General features: G+C 31.4%; 1 protein-coding gene across 20 annotated transcripts in view; it reads left to right on the forward strand.

Moving 5' to 3' along the window:
- LOC140664251 (CUGBP Elav-like family member 1-A) overlaps positions 1-25,687 on the forward strand; it is a 528,745-nt gene that overhangs the window by 483,359 nt on the left and 19,699 nt on the right. For all 20 annotated transcript variants that reach the window (XM_072889205.1, XM_072889211.1, XM_072889210.1 and 17 more), the window contains one exon: positions 23,394-23,599. In XM_072889205.1, coding sequence (XP_072745306.1) covers positions 23,394-23,599 — 206 coding nt within the window. The remainder of the gene's footprint in view (positions 1-23,393; positions 23,600-25,687) is intronic.

The following is a 25,687-nucleotide window of genomic DNA, read 5'->3' on the forward strand; positions in this document are numbered from 1 at the left end:
TTTTTTTTTTTTCAATGTTTCGCATGAAAGATTGACATTCTGTATAATTTCCATTTGCGAAACGTTCTCATTACTATTCTTGATGACGGAATATTATTACGCACGCAATATACGCATTAAGAGTTGTACAAAACACTTTTTCAATATATCAAATTTTCTTCTTAAAAATCAAAAGTTGCTTTTGCCGACAATTAACACAACCTTTGTAATGCTTTGCTTTTGTAATGTAGATTATAATGTGCCTTACAATCTCTCGAGATATAATATTTCACTTTGTTGATTTTCAAGTCGAAGAATAGCATTGTCCTAGTTCTTAGACATTGATATTACGTGTTGCAAGCATCCTTGAAACAGTAGCAAATTATAATAATGTCCCGTAATACCGCTTAGTCAGTCAAAGGACTATGGAGATTGAAATCGCGTGAAGTTGTACAAGGTGAAATGAAATACAATATCTCACAACTCAATAACTATTATACAATAATGAATCCTCGAACATGTAAATCTGGCATTTTTTGTTTGTGAAAAAAATGTTTATGAATATGCGCGTGGCGTATTGTAAAAAAGTGATATTACGTAATAAAAGACAGATCCAAACGCAATCGGAAATGAGATATTGAAAAAAGTACTAAGTTATATGTTTAAAAGGCTACTTCAATTACAGCCCTCTCGTAAATTTATTAAACCACTTTAATGCACTTTTGTCTTAAATATTATATTTTACTTTCGTGAGAGAGATCCCGTTGAAATGGAAGCGAACAATCAGAAGTGCTCGCAGTAAAGTAGCTTTGCCATGCATGAGACAGCTGTAGGAAGTCAAATGTAATTTCGTTATCGGCTATCGATCGGAAATAAAAAGATGTAGAGCAGGATTTCAGCTATTTGTTCGACAATTTGTTCACGCGAATTTATCGCTATCGATGTATCAAACGACGGTGATTTTTCACGATCTTGCCTTTGCACGTATGCTTATAATCCAATGCGAGTGGATAATTTGCATGGTTACAATTGCATCAGTTCGCATCGAGTTAATGACTGTCAGATTTTTTTTGTGCATCGACTAAATATGCCTTCGGCTGTTTCCTCGTAGACGAGGTCGCGAAAGGAAGGATCGCTGCTGCGCATAAGTATTCTTATCGCGTGTCCGTTACATGTCCGCAAGGTAAAAGTATTTAACGTGTTTCGCAAGGTGCTAATCAAGTATGCGCCGGGCATATCCGTTATCCAAATACGCTGGTCATGTGACGACGTGACTTTTCCAAACAATTTGCTGTTGCTTTGAACATGCTTTATTCGTCGAGTGTCATTTTGTCATTTTGAATCTCTGATTGACACTCGAGAGAGTTTCTTTGATATTTACCATCGTGTCATCTTTTGGCATCGTCTGGCCAAATGTTGAAACGAATTCAAAAATTGCATCACTATGGTATCCGTTATGATCTATCTTTAAAATTATGAAAACAAGAGGGAACATTAACATAGAAATGTGTTAGTAGCTAGTATTTTCAGTAGAAGAGAGAAAGAGAGAGAGAGAGAAATGAATTTTTTCGTCAGAAAAATAATTAGCATTATAAACGAGATTGTAGGTTAACTAATGAACTATACTTGTACACGCAGATTTTAAGCAATATCAAACTTTGATATACGCTAATGACGTAAATGGTGAATTTGCTATGGATAAATCAGTCCCCCTTTTGTTCCTTCATCAATATCGCGGACACTTCATCTACGTAAGCATACTCGTCTTACAATAACGAATGCCACGTTGAAAAATGATAGGGTTGTGTACGCCAACGCAAACGATATCAGGTTGCAGCAACGTGAGTAGCTTCAACTAATAAAACTCAATAGGTATGACTTTGTCGTGCGGCTCTTTCGACGAGAAAGTTATCACTAAGATGATACAAAAAAAATAATCAAAATGCAGCGCAAAATTCAAAAACATCTAATAATTATCAAGAGACCACACGTTGAAAGAGCTCGCTAATCAGTAAAAAATTTCTCTATTGTCAAATATTTGATAAAGAAAGATTTGTATATTACATTTGTATTACATTTATGATAAAGTTTATAGACAAAAAATGGTGTACAGTTCTAAGACAGTTTGTATACATTTTCACGATGGTTCGAACTTTTGGGAGATGTTCATCAAGTGCAAACTGGAACACCAGAAATGTCGTGGCTCGATTCGAAGTAATCGATAACAGGTGTCGTAGAAGCGAGGCGGAAAGCGCGGATGAAAATCGCGTGGAATTCCGAGGGAGGAGGGAATACAATAACGAACACACTTTCAAACATCCTTGACTTCCTTATATGCAGGCACGCGGGAAGTTACGTAATAAAACTCGCCAAGTCACGGCAAAGCAGGTAAGGATACAGCAAGAAAATGAGAGAGAAGACCGCCGTATATCAGAATCCTTTGTCAGTGTATCTATCGCGTCAGATTGTCCTGCGAAATTAGAAATCGTCCTTTGAGGAATCATCCGAGAGCCTTTCAACGAGGCTTTTGCCGGAATAAAATGGAAAAAGCGCGCATTTAGTCGTACGAAGTAGCATCTATAAATTTCGCAAAGTATCATATACAGATCTGACATCTCAACAGCATAGAATCTAATAATGGTTATTTTAGATTATTTTTCACCTGTCTTCTTTCCGTGAAAAATTTCATTACAGTTTATTATATATCGCAATTTTTTTCTAAAAATTTTTGATATTAAATATTAAATGCAAGATTGAAATTCTGTCAAAGAAAATACGTAAAATATTAATTAAACAACAACTAAAAATTAATTTTTGTTACCTAATACTTACAATTAAATTGTTAGATATTTTTCCAATATTATTTTATTTTTAATTACTCATATCATGAAAATTATTAAATATTGTAAATCACAAGACCAACAACCAATATTTTAACTTTTATTTAGTATTTTGCATTAAAATATCGATGCATCTAACATATTTTGTAGAACTGGTTAAACAGGTTACCATGTGAATAATGCAAAAACAAAAGACAATACATTTAAAACAGTCTCACGATTACTAACACATACCCACATAAGCTTAATATATTTTGCTAAATATATCAATATCGACTGAACAACTAGATAAGGTGCATTGTATAACCTTCTACGTAATGTATAGTCTAGTATAAAAAGTGCGCCAACTATTCCTCAACCATATTAATGGTTACTGCACTTTTGGTTAAAATATTGCAGTTCTTAATAAATTATTTGCGAATTAGAAAACAGAAAGCAGTAAATTTTAATACTGAATTTATTATTAAGATATATGATTGTTGATAAAATATTTCAAGATTCGCTATATCTTTTAATTTACTTGTTGATTAGTTTGATTTATCACAATTTATTAAAAATTGTATATTTCACTTTTAACCGAGACTGTGGGTATGAGATGTCAAACTAGTTATGTAAATAAGCTCGTAAAAGTCCAAGTAATATGAATGTATAACGTTAGGTTATGAAAGAAATTTCAGAATAATATATAACTTTTATTGCGTTAAAATGCACATATTGCTACAATTTTTACAAATTGCATCATCAATGTATGTATATGCATACTTATATAAATTGTAAACAATCTTTTTTATATACAAAACAATATTTTTTTTAGAAAAGAGAATATACAAAAGAGAAAGAGAAAAATAGAGAGAAATTGAAAAATAGATTTTCAAAGCTTATTTAGAAACAATGGGATTTTGTTTCATTCATTATAAATAATTTTTATCATAAATATTGATACAAAAAAAATCTTAACATATTTAATAATTATAATTAATATTTAATAATGCAAATTTAATATTGAATCCCTTCAAATGCATTAGGAATAACTAAAGTAATTGTTAAAAAATTTGCTTGGTTTCTCTGCTGCGTAATTAAAATTTGTTTTCACTAAACGAATTATATTACCGACTAGAATGTTCTTCGGGAAATCGTATGACCTTGCAGTTGAGGCAAGCATATAAACGCCAATGTCCAAAGGACAGTGAATCGCATTATTATAGAGAGTCGACTTTTATGACGCGCATGATGACTCGCTTATGTCTTTCCTTATGATTGCAACGATGAGGAGTTAAGTATAGTTAGGTGACGTATACGTTTCTATATATATATATATATATATACAATATATGTGTGTGTTAATGGGTTGCGCAAGCGGGACGAGTCGCTAAGGTTTCACGTCGATGCTTGACAAACTGCACGTTTCTAATGCACTTGACTGCATTAGCAGGCAATGGTGGTGGCGCGATATTTCTTTCGGCGTGACTCTGTTTACAGATTACGTTCCTGCTTAATATGTTCACCACGTTCTGTTCAAGGCGATCAGAGAAATTAGTCAATAGAGACGTTGGTTTAATACAATGCTATGTAAATGTCACCGCTATCATTTGCAGTAAGCCCGATGATTATCATGATCTGCATACAACTTTTACTAAGTTCAATTCCAGTTATCTAATAAAAAATCTTGTGAAAAAAGGCTCTATGCAAATCTAATAGATTACGCATAACAAAAAACTAGGGAAAATTCCTTAAAATTTTAAACTATATTTATCGCGATAAAAAAAAAATAATCAAAAATCTAGTAGGTTTTTCTTTTCTATTAAAAAATCTATAGTTGACGTATATATATATATATATATATATATATATATATATATATATATATATATATATATATATATCAACAATGAAAATAAGACTCTAAATATTACAAAGTAATATAAGTGATAATCAAATAGACAAGTAAGAGCTAACGCAGCTCGAAAGCGTGAAATAAAATAAATAAAGATATCCAATTAAAGATTTATTTAATTGATTTAATTAATTTAATTTATACACGTTTCGATTCTCCTTCAGGCCTTCTTCTGTAAAATAATGCTAATACCGTTGAAAAAAACATTAATTAAAGACATATCCCAAAACTTGTATTAATATCTTTTTTAATTGTATTATATTTTACTGAAGAAGGGCAGGAGAGGAACCAAAACGTATAAATCAAATTAATTAAATAAATCTTTAATTAAATATCTTTATACATTTAACACTATAACAACATCAATAATATTGATAAAGTCGCTTATGGCTATTGTCTTACACGTTATCTCTAGCTAAATGTACATCGCTCCTTGAAATTCATGTCGTAGAGGATGTTGTAGAGGAAGTTGCATCACGTCGGTTATAATACATTTCAAGACCTATTATATACAAAACACCGTATATACTCTTCTTTGGAGATGTTAAAAAATTAATTTTTCCGTGCGCGGTAAGGCAAGACATCGTTTCGTTTCGCATCGTATCCTCTCTACAGCAGCGCGACGTCGTTTTCTATTCCGCGAAATACGGTGCCCTCGAGCGTTTCTCTCAAAAGCGCAACTTTAAGAACTCAGGAAAGTTAAGGTTCTGTGCGATGCGAAACGACATCGCGTCAGTGTGTCAGTGGACCGGCAACGAAACGAGTTTCTTACCCGGCATTTACACATAACCGTAAGGTACGATGCCCTTCGCCGTCACGGTTTGGCGTACTTTCGATCTCTGCAATCTTCTCTTCATCGATGATCTACATTTGAGAATGTTGGTGAAAATTTACACGATGTTAAAGAAAATTTTACATACAAAATCATACATGCATGCACGCGCATGAATAAAATTTTATTTTTTGTGCGAAATTTTCAAAAACAATAAACAGAATATATGTATGTACGCGCGGTCTTCAATAATTACATGATTGAAAAAATATTATTTTAATTCAAAATAAGCATGTATCTTGAGAATTATAACTAAAAATATAACGTCGATTATATGAGTGGTAAATTTATATTTTGAGAAATTTTTATTTCAATCGCTATGTAAATCGGAATAGGATGCACATCTATCATTTGTATCTGTCACTTTAAAGCTTGCACGATTTGAGAGTTGATATATAGCGACAGGCAAAATCTATAATAAATAAAAAAATTAACGACAACGAGAATAATACCGGTCGACCAAGAGCCGAAGTAAATGCTAAAAATTATGACGACCGATTTTGCGGATTTGCCGATTACGTTCCGCCGAGAAATGAATTGGCAGAAGGCACTTTCTGTTGTTCTATGATTTGCAAGCGACCTAGTCTCAGCTGATTTAGAAGTGGTCGTTGGCCCTAACACAAATCTCCGCATCTTCGTTTGGCTGACGTACGATTTTACGGCTATATTTGATTGACGTATTCTGTGATTTATCTCGTAAAACTAGACAAGTTAATGTTTAAGCAAATGACAATTGATGTTTAAGTAAATGACAAGTATGAATTCTGCTATGTTAAAAAAAAATGTGACAATCTTTTGACAAAAATAACGCTAAATATATATTTATAACAAATACTGAACATCTAATTTTCTCTCTCTCTCTCTCTCTCTCTCTTCTCTCTCTCTCTCTCTCTCTCTCTCTCTCTCTCTCTCTCTCTCTCTCTCTCTCTCTCTCTCTCTGTTGTTTCATATTTTCTAGATTTATTTTCACAGTTTTAATCAATTTCTCATTCAAATCTCAACATATGGTTGTGAACGGTCTCTCCGTGCTATTTTTATTTCAATATATCTGGCTATATATTTTATAGTGAAATCCGATTGTAATATATCAAATTTGCTTCAAAAAACTATTTGAAAGTAGTGTTGTTTTGTGACATGGAGAAAATATATATATCTCTTATTCAAAGAGAACTATTCTGTAGTATATTCAAAATTTACCATAATTAATTAAAAATAATGTTAAATATCTCTTGGTAAATATAAGATTATTAATGGTTTTTTTAAAACTTATATTAAAAGAAATTTTAAGTAATTATACTTTAATAATTATATCTTATGGTTTTAATTAATAATTATTATTGTTAATTCTGTGAAATCTTATATGTCGAATGATCCGCAGAGATTGTCATGTAATAATCGAAACAATGATTTCGGTCGCACGATGTAATGGAGAGAAGTTTTGCTTGTGACACTTCTTTGCATATTAATTTACATACATATGTGTTCCGCTTTCACTCGCATCGCCAGTTGTGTCGTCCCTGAAAAATGGTGTAATTCGTTACGCTTGGTGAATTTCTGCTCGACTAAATCGTTGAAAAAAAAATAGAACGCTTCACAGACACTTCACGCTTTTCTGCAATTTTAAACTACCACAAATAATAACTTAATTTCTCCATTTCTATATGATAAGTTACTTCGCGTTATATCTATGTATCTTGTCAAGTTTAATACTTTTTCGCATTGACGTTATGGGTTCATTTATTGCTGGCTTATTTTGAAGAACATAGTTTCTAGATTGCACTATATACATTCTATATATTTTTCGCCTTTCCTACTAAAAAAAATATTTTTCTAAAGACATTCAAGAATTTACAATATAAAAATGTGCGAAGAATATATTGTTAAAAGAAAGAAATAAACCTTATATATTTTTTTTATAAAGAAAGTATCTGCGCTCACGCATAATATTCGTTAAAACATTTTAAAAATCTATCTAAATAAATCATTTTCTTTTACATATGTGATAATGCACTCTACTTATATATTATAAATTAAATATATTAATTTAACTGAATAATAAAAATAATATGCCGGTAGATAAAAAGTTATAAAAGTTTATGTAATATTTTTTTTATAACAACGAACAGATTCATTAGTTTCATATTAAATCCTATTTAGGATTTTATATCTTTATTTAACAGCACAACCCTAAATGTAGTCTTCTAAAATTTATATATGCATTATAGTTTTAAAACAAAAACCAAATACATAACATAATTGTAAATGTATAATCTAAATATTTTATATCAATGGTGTAATGTGTAATCAATGACACATTTCCCGCACAAGAAAAAAGAGAGCAACGGCTCTGTAAGAAGAAAAGAAAAAAGATAATTCTCCCTACAGCACTTGTATATAGTGCTTGTTTTCGCGGTCAGTGCAGTCTGCAGGCTCCAGAAATTTATCAATGGAGACCGTTATTATACGCGCGTAAGAGAGAAAGAAAAAGAGACGTGTACGAGCGCGTTGGTAGAAAATGAAGGCCATGACAAGTCAGTTGGAGACTGGTACAAAATGACGTGCCAAATTTATTTAAATAACTGTGTTATTCTATATCGTTATCGATGTTCTTTACAAACATAACAAAAATATTAAATCACTTACAACAAATAATTTTGTGCAGACAATATTGTGAATAGATTCGATTATGTTTTAGATCTGTATCAAACATTTAAATATACCATATGAAATTTACTTTAATTTTAAACTAGTTTTTTGTAGTATATAAATAAATTATTTTGACATTGCTTTTCATTAAATTTTTACTTTCAATGACAAATATATTCTTTGCACTACATTCAGTACTAAATGTAATTGTCTTATTTTAACCTCATGTATATTGCAGATGATTTCTACATAAATATAGTTTTGCTTTTATCTTAATTTGGAGTATCAAAAAATATTTTAAAATGATGTCAAGAGATTCCTTTCATAATTTCAGAATTTAACAATAGTAAGTATAATAAGAGTTCTTTGCAAAGAATAATCGCACGCATTCTAAATTTATATAATTTTTGTGTAAAAATTATAATTTATCATTACATACAGTGTCACAGTTATTTTTATATTATAATCTGTAACATAGTATATAAAAATATCTGAAAATTGAAACGGTATTTTTCTTGACATATACTAAGTTCGCGATATATATTTTTAACTCTTTAAATGGGTCATCGTTGATAAAGACGTGCAAAATATAGAAATATCATTTAACAGTGATAATAGTTTATGAACTTGTTTGAATCAAGCATGTTGCCGTCTTCATTTTTTTATGATCTTTCTTATACATATATTTAAATATAAATTATGCAACTATATTTAATATAATATAATTACAATATATTAGTAAATATCGTCCGTTTTTAGAATTAAATATATGATGCAAATACAAAAAATAATATTTAAAACATAAGTATTTACGTTTTTGTACAAAATTAAAATACGTGAAATTAAAGTCAAACTAATTCTCATTTAATGCAATTCTCGGAGACTCTTTTTACTTCTCCCTCTCGCTTTCTGTTTCGTAATTACGTTCGTAGGCACGTAGTAACTACTAATTAGAAATTACGTGAGAGCTTCGCGCGGATGTTGATTTGATCGATGCAATAACGAATGCTCGGCATTTCGATTCGACCGCCAGCATTTCACGATCATGGTCGCGTAAAACGCGAGATGACTCGCTCGTTTGCAAACACGCAGCACGCGCAAATTGCACGCAAATTAGCAGTCCCAGTTTACCCTATTACCTGACTAAATCACGATGGCGTATAATTGAAAATGGGTGAAGGCTGAATTAACGTCAAGATGTTAACTACATTTGCATGATCGTGACGGAAAAAAGATCTTTGAGAATATCGGCATCTCGCACGCTTTGCTAACAACGTAGCGTCACTTTCGTTATGTAAGTAATTCTTCTGCCAACTAACGGAAGGAAATCTTAGCTAACACGACGTTGGCTATCTTGAACAATACGCATCGCTTTTCCTTGCGTCCTCCTTATTCATGTCGGTGTGAAATTCCGGGATACTTCGCGTATTATCACGCGCGGTTTGTCCAGAATTGTATTCGAGAGCATTCTAAAGACCATTTGCGCACCGACGTGAATTAACGCTAATCTGAAATTAATTAATTCTTCCTCTCATTGTCAGTCTATATCATACGCAAGATTACGGTACATGAAACGAAAAATCAGGACTAAACTCGGTGAAAGATGGACCAATATTTTTAAATATATTTCAAAATAATATTCACTGTACACATGAAATCTTCAAGAAAATCTTACTCTATCTTTTGAGGGCCATAATTTATTATTTATGCACTTTGTCAGAGGCGTTTAATAAAAATAAAGTCTTCGAATTTTTACATTATTAAATATACATATTAATACAGAATCAACGGACGATTTTTCGAACACCCATCGAGAATAATGCTACTGTAAAGCGACGCTCTGGAACGCAATCCAGTTAATTTATGTGTTATATGCGGGATTATGCATTCCGAATATAACTGAGCGCAGTAATCATGAATCGTTGTTTCGCGGAAGGCAATCATTCCGTTCTATCTATTCGAGCTACTATAACGTGCGTGTCTTTTTCGTCTGACGATTTTAGAATTCGCGGTGAATTGCATTCAACTGCGAAGCACGAGGCGCACGAGGCACACGAGACTGAAGCGTATCCTTGAACATTCGTTCGTAATGTTGCTTTCAACCTGTGCAAAACAATGCCCTGTAGGTATTTACGTAACACTACGTGAAACCTAGATTCGATTTCGGAAGACGATAATTCGCGAAATAATTATAAAAATACTATACCCAAATACCTGATCAACTCTTGATCTAAAAAGATTCATTATGTTTAATAACTTTTTTAAATATTATGTAAAAGAGATCGTACAAAACAATTTTGAAATATTAATATTTTAAATGTTATTAAATTATTTCTAATAAAAAATTAAATTATTTCCAAAACATGTCATCTCTCATATATCTTTTTTTTCAACTAATATTTTCAATTATGTGTAATTTTCATGTAACTTGACCTTCTATGAGTATCAGCTTATAATAATGCTGATATAAATAGAATTTTTATATGTCATTCGAAATGTTACGTAAAAATATATATGTGTATTTATAGTATAAATATAAATTTATGTATAAATTATATACGTATATTTATGATAAATTTTATACATATATATGAAATTTTTTTTTCTTCGTCATAAAGTCTTTCCTTTTAGTGGAGCAATAAATATAGGTCAAAAATATTTAAATATTAAACGACTCAAAGCACAAAGAAATATGTTCAAAAAACATGACGTATTTTTCTGTATCTATCTGTGTAATGCACCAGGGAAACATGTTTGAAGTCACGACGAAATCGTATCCTTCAAAGGTACATTGAGTTTTAATGATCAGTGAACGAAACGAAGTATGATCGCGGTATGTAAACGATATTCTGAAGTAATTTTAGTCGTCGAGAATAAAATTGATAGCTTTATCGATATAGAAAATACAAGAATTTTGTGCCACATATCTCCGTAATCTCCAAAGAAATATTTGAGATACTCAGTATCATAAATAAACGTGATTACAAATCAAGATTTTATTTAATGTAAGCTTTTCACTCGATTTAATTAAATATATGAAAAGAAAACAATCGCTCCCATATTATTTTTTAGGTCATACTTTAGCAACAAGTCTAGTCGAGAAAAAAAACGCAATTTCCCCTTTTTTTAACCGAAACAAAGATAAAAATTTAATTAATTCAAGTATCGAATCTATTGTAAGCAAACTTGCAAAAAGTACTAACAAAGTGATTATTATATAAAAGAACACAATGAAAATCATCTTCAATCTAACAATTAGTTTACTATTATATGTATAATTACAGTTATTATCGAAATTACTCATGCTTACTCTGTCAGCAATTTAAAAAAGTAATCTTAGAAAAATAAAGAAATATATAATCCTATCAAAAACTTTTTTACGTTTCTTAAATATTTTTTAAATTCGGTTATATGTGAAAATTTACATGTAAATGGCAAAACTAAACGGCAAGAATATCGAGATAATTTCTCAAACGATAAAGTATCAATGGATGAATCAACACGATACGTTTCGACGTTAAAAAGAAGAAGCAGCGCGCACAAAAGGAACAGATCATATCTGGAGCGAGAGCTTTCCCCTTCCAAATGAAGCCAGAGGTTTCACTTGAGGGAATCCCGACGAACCGTTCGAATCGAAACGAGCTGGCGAACAGACGAGCTTTTCCCTCCCATCCTATACAATGAGGCGAACGGTTTCGCAGAAACTGTCGGCCATCCGGTTGCGTAAAGGGGGATTGCGATTGCTCTTCGGTCAGACTCTCCGCTTGTTGCCGAGGTATGCCCTATACGATGGTACCGTACGATGGCACGGCCGCGTTCCGTTGTGCATTGCTGTACAAACAGTTATGTACGAGCGCAACGAGACAAGGCTACCTGTAGCAACTCACCGTCTCGTGACACTTTGACAGTGGCACGGGTTTAAATTCAAGTACACTAGTCACATGCTCCTCAATATTTAACCACATTCGAAGAATTGTAAAAAAAAAGATAAAAATAAAAATTTCTTAATAAAATATATTTTTCCTGTAAGTAATCTGTTATATATACTTTACATATATTTTTTCTGTATATTATATATTTATATATACTTATATATAAAATATTTTTATGTATATTTTATATATTTTAATATATTTTTCAAATCTTTCTTTATATCTAATTTATTATGAATTTAATGTGAATAAGAATTTATTTAAATTCAATTATTTAATTTAATTTCAATATATTATTGAAATTACTATAAAAATATATATAATTGAATTAATCAAATTTTGCTAAATATTTACGTTTCATTATATTATTTCTGTCACAATTTTATTGATACATGATATTTTATTATCCGCGAATATAATGTACAATATACGCACGTATATATAATTTTACATATATGATATGCATACTTTTATTTCTATTTACTCAATTTAATTTAATACAGACAATTTTCAGCGCGAAACATTTTAAACTAAGAGTCTCAACAGACATATAAATGCGCCACTGTGCATACACATACCTAGTGTCGCCAAGCCGTTATCTGGTGACTGCAATATAGGCGCGTATCTCGTCGTCCGTCGTCATTGCGAAAGCAACTTTACGCGACTTATTTTCAACACGCTCATTTGCGCCGCATGTGTTCGCCCGCCCGCGAGGAATATTGGCGTTGAAACTCCGCGTCGAATAGAAATGCGCTGTGTGAATTCATACGTTTGTCGTTGCCTGTGTCGTTACGACGCATTACATTCTCGCTTTATGTAAGAATTTAACTGCACACCTAACGCAATATCGCGGAACGTACATATACCTACCATTAATTAATTGCCATCATGACTATTTCTCCATCATAGTTAAAAAAAAATTAATTCTTACATACAATTTATTAATATAATATTCTTTCTCCTCTCGTATGACCTTCTATAATTTTCTTGCAAATTAGAAGCTATCAATTTATATATTATACACGTATGTATGTATATCTTTGTTACTTATTACATTTTGATTTCACATCTAAATTTGCAAATAATGTAGTCAAGTATGTTATAAACAAAAGTATCTTACAAATACGATTCTTTAAATAATTATTTATAATTAATATAGAATATAATTGCAAATGTCTATTTTAATGATGTTTGTACGGATAAAAACATATTTAAGAAACAAATATGATTTATTATAAGTCATCGATGTTACGTGTGTGTCGGTCAAAGTCGCAGTAAACATATAATAAAAGATTGCATAACAATTGGATTCTGTATTTGAATCCTTCTTCTCAAACAGTGAATTGCGTTTTTATCGCTGATAATTTATAACAAGATGATTATGAGAAAAGTCATGCAGCAAAATACTCTTTTATTCGAATAATTATATTAATATGGTTATAATTAAATTTTAGTATTATTTACATTTCGTAACAAACGTTAAAAATGTAATTAAAAATATATCTAGCCAACGAAAAGATAATATGTTTTATATTTTTCACGAATAAACGTTTTATAATTACGATTTTAAAAAATCGAAAAAAATAAAGACAATGTAAATAGAAAATGTATATAATAAAGGTATAGGTTTCGACACGGTTCACACACGATACTCGATAATGGCGACACGTCGATGAGTCTATTGCAGTAACCGAGAGGAGAGAGTCATTCTAGCTAAGCGTGTCAAGTAATTACGCGATTATCGGGACTACCGATGATTACCGAACAATTGAAGCGGTCGAGCTCTTATTCACAATTCGCAATTTCATGATATGAAAGTTGCGAAACAGAGTAAAAAGGTAGGTTTGAAAGGGATACACCATAAAATTGGAGGTGTTTTCGCGACAATTTCATTCTCCGAAGAACGTATCTGTTGACCCGCGCTTTACATATTCATATGGGTTTTGCATAGCAACATGCATATGATAAGTAAGCACAGGCGAGGATTAATGTCCACTGTGTGTTTGCATGATCCTTCAAATGTAATAATAGTTAAAGAAATTTTTCACTAAAAATTATTATTTGTCATAAAACATCGGCATGTCAGTTTGAAAAGAATCTAAAGAACATTATTTTTAATTCAAGAAAATAAATTTTTATTGTTTTATAATGCAAATGTACATTTCAGCTATTATTTGTAATAAATCTTTTATTATGATAATCTTTTCTACTTGTTTTCGATACAAAACAATTCACTAATTTTTAGAAATAAATGTCTTGTATTTGATTACAGAGATAATCTATACAGAATTTATTTTAAGAATATAATTTTTTTATTAATTTAATGAAGTAATTGTGTAGTTAATAGTGTATCATTGAGAATTTAAATCTTAATTATAAAATTGAAAAGAATTCAAATACTATTATTTATCTTACACTACAATAATTAAATATTAATTTAAAATTAATGAAATATATTTTTTCTATATTTTAATTGTTCAAGCATTAATAATGAGATTAGATTTTTAGTTGTCTATACAGTGATGCTTTTCACATAAAGAATAAACAACGATGTAAATATTAATTATTATGCAAATCTTTGCTACACTATCGAGAGAGAGATTGTAGTATCGAACTTCTTCAATTTCAACTTCTACAATTATTTTTCCATATTATCATATAAATATATAAAATATTATTATGATATAAAATATTTAATTTCTGTAAGGGAATAAATAAAAAAGATCAAGTCATGCTTATCATAAACTCAGATGATTCTCATTAAACTTTGTAATAAATGAATGACATTTATAAACTGAAATTAAATTTACGATTTCAGGAATATCAAATTCATAATAGGAAAATTAAGTTTATGACGAGAAAATAACATCATTTTCATACTTGACATACTTTATGGATTTGATATATGTATAAATAAATGTATATATATATATTCGTTGCTTTCAAAAAATTCTTATATTCTCTTACGATCAATATAAACTAGCTGTGCACTTTAACACAAACATATTTTGAAATGCAAATAAAGTGTTTAATATTTCATAAAAAGTCTGACCAGGATAAAACAATATAATATACTAGGTCAACGTATACAATTGGTATATCATGAAAGTTGGTAAAAGAAGTCGATGTAGGTCAAAAGAAATTTTTTAGTATCCGAGAATTCGTCTTTGTATATTGAGACCCTTGAAAGTAGTTGATTTTGTATGCGAAGAACGTTTCGGGATTTCGTCAGATAAAAAGGAACTGGCAAATATATACGCCGACATTTTTACGAGTAAAAATATGCTTCGAAGAGGAAGTGAAATATTAGTCACGCAGTATTATCAAATATTACGTAACGTTTAAAGAAGATTTAGATATAACTTGAAAAATATATATAATTTTGCACAATAGTTTGAACAAATAATAATAATAATACACACAAACATATTTTTAATGCATTTTAAAGCATTAAAAAACAATATAATAATTTGAAACTTTATAATGTTTAATTTAACATCTCTGTATATAAAATATATTTTAAATTCATAATTAGAAAAAAGTTAGCACTTTTTTAAATCCACTTTTTTAATTGCAAACATAACGTAATATGTTGCAAATGACATTGAAAAGATTGATTTTTCTGTCAAGAAGATACAGTCTCGTTTAATAAAAAATGGTGAACAAATATATCTCTGAGAAAGAAAATAAGTATAAAGAAGCGGTAAGCAAGGAAACAAATCGTAGAAAAGAGGATTGTCAAGAAGAGGAAGTCTCCTCCGATGAAAGGACGTGTAAGAGAACGAGAATGACATAATGGACATAGCTTCGACTGCACTGGAACTAACCGGAAGCGACATGAGACACCGGATCCCATACAAATGCCCAATTAATGTACCTCGCTTGCAGTCCACCGGGAATATAAACGCGACACCGGTGAACTTCATCCACTATTCGGACATGTATGAGACATCATTCGTATCCTTCGTATACGTCCTTAACGATGGTAATGCTTAGCGCTCGCAGTCGCGATCCACGATTTATGGCGTCATTTGTTCTCACTGGCGGTTGTGCGATCGTGAGGAAGATATTTGGTGGTCACGAGGGTGACAAGGGTTTCCACGAAATGTATGTTGTAGGGGATTCACAGGATAGGGATTTAGTTCCTTTGAAGTTTCGTGAAACGTTTATTCTAAAAAGATCAATTTTGCTTGCTCACTTTTGTAAGAAATTTTTTTTACTTTTCTACGTCATTATAACAAGTTAAATATAATCACATCACTATTACATAATATTTGCATAAACAGCTTTATATTAGACAAATAAGTTATTTATTTCTAAATTAAATTAAATTTTCGAATAAATATATTGTGTTTTAATTTTTAATCCAAATTTTCTTTATAAAACTTTGTATCACTCTCTTAAAATGAGCTCAAAGCAGGGATCAAGATTAAATATACTCATGTTGCAATAAATGCGCCATGAAATAGAATGCAAACTTCAGTGAAATAATGTCACGCATGGTTGAAATGGAAAATAATACTCTGTTTTCCTAAACAATTTAAACGAGAATGAAAATAGAGTTATGCAGGCCTCAGTTATGCACGTTCTAAGGCAGTGTCGTTCGCAGGTGTCTTCTCTAACTGGCTCGTTTATCACTGTCTACATATTAATCACTATGACAGGATTGGTTTGTATTTTCGTTGGACCGTAAATCTGCATCAGTGCACTATGATTACCGTCTGTCAGTCCATAAAACAGGACAATAATTGTCTCCTTCGTATTCATAAATGTAATTTACCATCTTATTATTACAACTGTCGGAACGCTTTACTAATCGGGATTCTAAGGTATTTATCTTTGATGTCATTTCCTAGGATTTTTATCAGGTGGTTTATCAATGACTACATAATTGTAAATAAAGTATGAGATGCACACCGACTGCCAGATTGGCTACGAAATGTATGAATTTTTTTCAATTTTTTGCTTAAAAATTTATATATATATTTATTCCACATATATGTGTAATATATTAAAATTTTATTCATAGATTCTGGATTTTTTATGTTGTTATTTCTAAAATACACACTAAATATAATTTTTATAAATTTCTCTTCATCTACACATTTTTATATTTATGACTTAAAGTTTTATAGATGTCAGTTCTTAAATGTTTGATTCTACAAATCTTTCTATGAACAAAGTGCACGTATATATTTATTATCAACGAGTGTGGTAATTGAATTAATGCAGTTAATTCTCACATTCTTTAAAAAAAGGCATGGCCTAAAAAAACGGAGCACTAAGAGCGAAAAGATATTTCTATGCAGCTGCACGATAAATAAATACCAGCAGCGATACAAATCTAATCGTCTTTAGCACCGTCGGTGGTAAGAAGCCAATTTTAATTATTATTAATAATCAGTATTCATAGAGCGGGAAACGGTTACAGAGTTGAAAAAAATGTTTTTTAATTAAAACTCACATCTCGCAAACTTCTTTTTCCTTGTGAATATCTTCAGACACAGCCGTAAAAAGTCATCATAAAAGATAGCTTCGAGACACGTTTCGCAGATATTCCAACAAGTTTTAATATTGCGTGAACATTTTGAATTTAAACCGATTGTCAGTGATAATGAAAAAGTTCTTAAAGATATATTCCGATAATTTTCTGATTTTTATTAATTTTCATGTTTTAAATTTGTACTTATAACTTTCGTAACTTTAAAAGCTTAGTAGTTGCGAGTCGCGTGTAGAAACTGAGTTTTGGTCCAAGTTTTAGCTTCTAAATTCATATTGTTCCATTTTTTTATTTACTGTAGTAACATTTATTTATGCATTAGGTAATTTTATCGTATCCATTACACATCACAGATATAGTTAAATCGAATTTAATATGCAAAAAATTCTATTGCAAAATTGAAAATAATTTCGAGTTCAAGAATAGTTGCATGTATGTGTGTGTGTGGAGGGAGAGGAGGGGGGAGGGGGGAGGGAATTGTTTGAGATGATTCCGTTTTCGCTTTTGCAACTTTTCTCGACTTCGACATTTTACTTGGTCGAAGGCTCTTCAATGAGATAACGAACTAACTTGGAAATCGAGCTCTGGAATCAAAGAGCTGCGTATCGGAACAAAGACTCTTTGAAAAGGTGCATCGAAATGTCTCCCAATGAAATTCTGGTTAACTCTCTTGCTACTACGCATTTGCATGCACGATTCTAATCTCACGCTGGTTTCTTTTTTTTTTCTCCTCTGACCTGTAAGTGTGTTGGTTTATTCAAAGTGTCTTGCGCTCGAGCGTACGAAAAAAGTGAAATCAAATAAAAAAACGACTCCGAGGAGAGCTACTGATTGCGTATCCGAATACGAGGATTGATTCGAAATACGTAGCTCGGAGATTTATTGAAAAACTTATCACGTTCGCAGGCTGCGATTTAATTGCACAGGTTGTGAACAGAAGGAGATCGAATTGAGCAGAAGCGACCGCATTGGCCACCAGTTGGCCACGAGCATTTTGTTTGTGAAAGCTAAACATCTATTTGTATCGAATAAACGCTTTAAGGAAAGTGCAAATTACTATCAACACCTACTAACCTCATGAAATGCAATCGAAAATTAGTTTTCAACACGCCAATGGTTAATGGAAGTTAATTATTTTAATATTAATTTTCTAATACACTTTGATAGTCCCGTTTACTTTATATGACTAGCGAATGATACTCTTATTACACATGTATATATTTATAAAGATATTAACATATTTTTATGTTCTTTTTTTCGAGATTTTTTAGTAGATTATTTTGCACGAATATCATAAAAATTTATTATTTAAATATTTTTATTACACGTGAAAATTTGTCAACTAAAGTTAATTTAAAATTGAAAATTAAATAATGCAATAAATAGTCAATCTTTTACATAAAAATCATACATAGGCACAGTATCTGTCAAAGTTCTAATCAACAGTTCTAATATCGAAACCACTAGAGGAAGAGCTGTATCGCACTTGCCATTTGTAGTGTGACTTTTGTATTTTGTTATTCGTTTACTATGCAGACCGACCTTATAAAGCTCGATCGATAGAGTATGCGCAATACTTTGATGCACGTATCCTGCGACGACGTGCCGTAGACGTCCTAACGGAATATTCGGTGCGATGCAAACATTCCGGCAGGCGCGATCTGCATCTCATATCCGACTGCATGATCCGACGCTGCGTCGTATCTAGTTTGCACGTGAATTACATTACAAATGCAGTTACAGAGGTCAGTGCCTCTGTATGTGCTCTTGTTTTATTTCCGCGTTAATAGCCTGGCGTTCAAATGTGATTATAATGAGCTCAATGTTCCGACTGCTATGGCACAATGTAAAGGAGATATTATCTATTATTAGCTCTATATAATATATATGTATATAATGAACAGAATATAGATTGTGATTAATGTTTAATTTAATGATTGAATATTGCAAGAGGTAATTAATTTAATAATTGAATATTGCGAAAGATAATGGTTTCAATATGGATAAAATATTACAATATTATTTTTATTTGGAAAATTTTTTCAGATATAAACGCGTATTAAATTAGAAAAATATTATCAACATCTTATTGTAAAAGTAATCAGATTTTTTTAATTCTATCTTATTATACAGTTGTACACAAATGATAATAAGCAATGTAAATATAATAACAGAAAAGTAAGTAATTGTAAAAATTATTTTGTCCATTAGTTACTTTTTTCTTATTGTATTTACACTGAAAAAAAAATTTTTTAAATGAAGAATAAAAAATCTCACAACAAATCTTTTGCAAGATTTAGAAGTAATTTACAAATAACAAACTTAATTTGTTCTAAATTATCTTGATTTCGACAGAATAGCTGTGAGATAATTGTATAAAAAATATTCTGCGCCTTTATCTGTCTATCCAAAGATCTATCTTTCTTTTCCTTCCGTAATCTATTTAACTAATAATTCAATTTTCTTTTTTCTATCAATCTATATTATTCTCATATGTGAATTAAATCGACGAAATCAAGACGATTCGCGTCCACCCTCCTTATTTCCTGACCGACCATGACTCCACCTCTAATCGATCCCCGGGGTACTCGATACGTTGGCCTCTGTATGCGGATAATACTCGTCCCGCTCGGTCGCAACGGACGGAAAATTTCGGTCCGTTTAGAAGGAAGAGGGAAGGGCACAAACCAGCACCTTCGGTATTTAATAAACATTCCGTGAAGGCCGCAGTTTCGCTGGAACGCAAGGGGAGCGGGAGAGGGAGGAGAATTTGTCTTCCGCCCTCAGCCAGCTGCCTTTTTACACCGTATTTTCCTCGCGAAGGTAAAAGGGCGCGCGGGCTTAAAATTTTCATTCGATTTCAGCGGGAAATCCGATCCGTCGCCGACAACCGCGGGTATCCGGTCGCTAGGGGTTGCAAAATTAATTAAATCGTTAACTGCGGACGAGTTTGCCGTAGTCTGGACCGATATATCTAGCGCTCTTTTTTGTCTTTTCCGCTCTTATCCGCGGCACAAATCAACTCTGCGTAAAACTCCCTTGATCCTCGAATCTATGTTTTTTTTTATTTGTTTATTTATTTATTTTTAATGAAACGCGATTCGTTAAACGCAAAGATTCACAAATGCAAAGAGTTAGCTAGATCATTTTCACGAAGAGTTTTCATCTAGATAGGTAGATTAAACTGAATGGGAGGCAAATTATATGAGCTAAGGATCACTTTTAATTTATATTTGTTTGAAAATTGTATGACTCTAAATATATTATTGAAAAGGCATGAAATTATCGAGAGTAGAGCCATCGAACATTTCGAGATAATGTTTTGAAACAACATATTTTACATATAATCAGCGTCCTTTATTATATTTTATTACGAAACGAACATTACGAAAATGTTTCACGGTGTTATTTATCAACAACATGGGCCGTAATTATTTGCACATAAAGCGTATGGATGATTTCCGGAAACACGATCACACGCAATCGTACCGTATGAATTCGATATCAACTTCTATGGACACATTGCGCGTACTATAAATCGACGTATGCTCGATTTCAATTCGTGCTATGGCTGCGCATAGCTTGAAACATAGCATCGTGTTCCTTTGATATCGCACGAATTGGATTGCAACATTTGACAACGAACCACGATTTTCACATATTAAAGCTCGTCGTGTTTAGCTCCCTTGTTGGCCAGCGAGTTTGTACAGCTCGGTATCAATATATTAATTCGCATTATTAATGCTCTGAAATATTGATCATTAATATAACGCGAGTCTCTATCTAGTATCTAATACTCGTGATCTAATATTCTCGTGGTATATTTATTTGAAGCGAATACGTGGAAATGATGGTACAAACGCAAGCTTAATTTTCGTCACGTAAAAACTGTTTACATTACAGATAAATCTCGTGCAAAGCTAGATGTTATTATCGCATATCGATTTGATAAATGTTCGGTAAATATCAAATTACGAAGCTCCAATTACACGTACGCAGAACCATTAATTACAGCATATAAATCCATTAATTTGTAATTTAAGTGTGAGCAAATCTTCTCGTGTAATAAGATGTGAAGATCTTGATTGAAAAATTTGATATAATAGAATCTTTATTTTTAAAATTATAAATAAAATTTGTGTCGTTCTAAAATTTTATGCAAGAGAGAATTTTGCTCTTTCGATCGAGCAATGTTCTTGCTACGCGCACAGAAGTAACCGCGATGCATTAACACGGAGAAGATTCACTGGAGAATTGAACACGCATGACAGGGATGAGAGAAAACGGGGATAAACTCGAGAGATACATCCGAGTATTTTGCCTAGCCTATACCCTGCAACGCCGAATTTACATAAGCGGCTTTCCTCCAGGTAGAGCTTTTCTCCCGATCCTAAACAAATATTGACCAGGTCGCTTCCTCCAATGTGGTCAGTACTATAGGTCCATAGCTTGACCACCGTCTGCGCATTATCCGTAAACGCTTATTAAACGGTAGGCGAGATGGGAAATCATGATGTCACTTGTGATCTCTGTTAGAGACGACAAAGTTTAGGACCAAGTTCATAAACGTCGTATCATCGTAACGCTCATTCTTCTGATTAATTACTTGCAGCCGAGAATATTAAATGACGATTGTTAACCTTTAACTGCAGAACATTTGTTTAATCGATTTTTGTCGCAGAATATTTCATTTTAATGGTGATTGAGTGGCTCATTTATAAAAATTTTGTAATGAATTGATGACTGACAAATGCAGATAATAAGAGAAAACAATAGTGAGATGCTAAATTTTATATGCGCATAAATTCTGCAACAAAGAATTTATTTGTTTGTACTGGATTATTTCAATCGCTTTTTTTTGACATATTTCTAATACACATGAAATATAAAAAGCCAAATGTTATTTTAGATTAACTAACAACTCCGGATTGTTGTAATAAACTTAAGAATCCAATTAAGAAAGATCATATTGTTTAAATTATTCCCCCGATTTGAAAAAAGATCTATAAGATTGATTAATTCTATTATAAATATCTATTTACACATCTATAAGAAATACAGTAAGAATGAGCAACACATTTAATTTAGCCACAACACATTATTTATAAAAATATTGTAATGAACTGATGACTGACAAATGCAAATGATAAGAGAAAACAATAGTGAGATGCTAAATTTTATATGCGCATAAATTCTGTTACAAGAATTTATTCGTTTGTACTCAAACATTTCAATCGCTTTTTTTTACATATTTCTACTACACGTGAAATATAAAAAGCCGAATATTATTTTGAATTAACTAATAAGTCCGGGTTGTTGTAATAAACTTAAGAATCCAATTAAGAAAGATCACATTGTTTGAATTATTCCCCCCGATTTGAAAAAAAATCTATAAGATCGATTAATTCTATTATAAATATCTATTTACACATCTATAAAAAATGCAGTAAGAATGAGCAACACATTTAATTTAGCCACAACGCAATTCCACGAAGATCGTATCATATGTCCTTGATAATAATAACTCAATACATCTTAGTCATTCAATTATATGATTAGTCAGTTAGGCACGTCTCTCTGATTAATTATATACGTACACATCAAGATGAATAATTGCATATTATCCTTAAGATGATCGTTATGCGATGCATTATCAAACCATTAAAATACACGTACAAACAAAATACACCTATTATTCTTCTCACATATACAATATAAAAATGATATCATTTAAAACGATCATTAAAAATGTTTTGTTTTATTATTACAGAGCGCAAGCTATTCGTCGGCATGTTATCGAAAAAATTCACGGAGAACGACGTTAGGAACATGTTCAGCGCTTACGGAATGATCGAAGAATGTTCGGTGCTGAGGGACAGTACCGGAAAGAGTAAAGCCTGTGCCTTCGTTACCTTCGCTAGTAAGCAGTATGCGATCAATGCCATTAAAGCTCTGCATCATTCCCAGACAATGGAGGTGAGTATAATAAAAATTATAGAACGTGAAAGTAATACATAATGTTTATAATACCTTTACAGCTGATTTTAAATATTAAAATTAAAATTATACAAAAAGTGAATCGCAGTTATTAATGTTAGAGCAATTAAAATTAATGTGTTAAGTAATTCATATGTTTAATTTTAAATTAATAAAAAGCTATAAATTCTAAACACAATTGTGACTATTAACTTGTTAAAAAATTAAAGTTACTAATTTTGAGATTATAAATTTTTTAATTGAAAGATTTTTTTGTGTGTAACACAACTTTGGTATTCAGGTCAATACATATTAATAATTCACAAACAGCAATTTTATTATGGTGCAACTCGATTAATGATTAAATGGAAAATAATATTATCTACTATTTTACATAATCCTCTTATCTGTAGATTTATTCATTTTAAAATTATTATAATAACAAATTAATAAGATATATTAACAATCAAAAAAGTATGTATAAAAATTATTCAACTTTTAAAAGATTACATAATCTACTATATTTGTTTTTTTGCTCTTTTAAAATATGATTCGCTGATGTATTATCTGATTATGATTTTATTCTCATATCTATATTAACCTTCGTCTACATATTTTATAATTAATTAACGAATAATAAAGCAGAATTTTGATTACCTGTTGAGACGAATATTCATATTCCAATGCGAATGTGTAATCTACTATCACGTTTACGTTGTAAAAAAACAATTAGGTCGCGAAGATGGTGTCGATTTTTTAAGCGAAAACGGTGTCGTAAAGAAATTGATAGATGACGACACAAAATGAGTCGTTGAATCTTCGCGGCTCGTTTCTTTTCATGGCGATTCAACCGAGCCGACGGATGTATTGGCTCGATGCCACTGTCACTCGACGAAACATCCGCGTGCATCTACAACTCGGCTAGTCACCTCGATGATATACCAATTTAACTCGTGGTAACTAAAATCGAGCAAGAAAAGACAAACTGGCCGACACCTTGGCGATTTGAAGCACGCCAGGACTTTTCCGTCTCCTACTCTCTCGTTCACTATACTTCTCAGCCTAAGCTTCCGCAAATATTAGAGTAGATAGGGACAGATAAATATTAATTGTTGTTGGATCTCCATTTGGCATTACTTAAAAATAATAATAAAATTGCAAAATATTGAATTATGTGTTAGAGATATGATAATTAAATTATGAAAATGTGAAAATTAATAGATTGTAAAATGATCTGTAATTTTCCCAAAAACCTCAACAATATATAATACATCTCTTTCTTTGAAAAATTCTAAAATAAAAATAATTATTTTTTTTCTCTATTAATCGTGTTTACTTCTTATATCAAGATTTTTTTTACTTTTATTTTTATCTTCTCTTTACATATTATCACCAAAATTTTATTCCATTCAGTTACGTTAACCGTTATACAATTTTGTTTCGGTAATATAAGATGTGATGGATTTAAACATTTAAATCATCAGCAATCATCTCACGAAATATAGCTAATGTGTTCTGTAGAATGAATTATTCGTCTTGGCGACAGTTACTACGCCTATGTAATGTACTATTTCGAATGTAAAAGGGAGCCGTGCCAAGACATGCGGGCACGAGGGCAATTTCACTTTAATATCACGAATATTTCCGGCTACAAGTTCCTCGAACTTGCTCGTTTCTCCCTACTAACGTAACCAGCACGCCGATTTTGCATCTCCGATTGCACGCGTATTGTATATGGTACATCGACCTCGCGCTTCGCGTGTATCATCCCCAATATCAAACGTAAGAGTACCTCTTTCCCCCAATGTAACGGTCGATCAACAAATTCGTTCTCACGCCAATGTTGAACTTGGACTTGAACCAATAATGCATCGGGCGGAGGGATTCAGGTGTAAAACGACACTTGGAAGTATTATAGAAGTTTGAAGTTAATGAGAAGAGTATCGAACTATGGTAGAGAAACTTTTTCAATAATTTACGAAAGCAAGACGTAAAATATATCATTGAAAACGTTGGCACAATTTTCGACATATGAATATTTCTTAAATTAAAAACAGAGAGTAGAAAAGAAATATATATGTGTTTTTA

Source organism: Anoplolepis gracilipes, chromosome 3 (genome assembly GCF_047496725.1).
Source record: "Anoplolepis gracilipes chromosome 3, ASM4749672v1, whole genome shotgun sequence".
Lineage (NCBI taxonomy): Eukaryota > Metazoa > Arthropoda > Insecta > Hymenoptera > Formicidae > Anoplolepis > Anoplolepis gracilipes.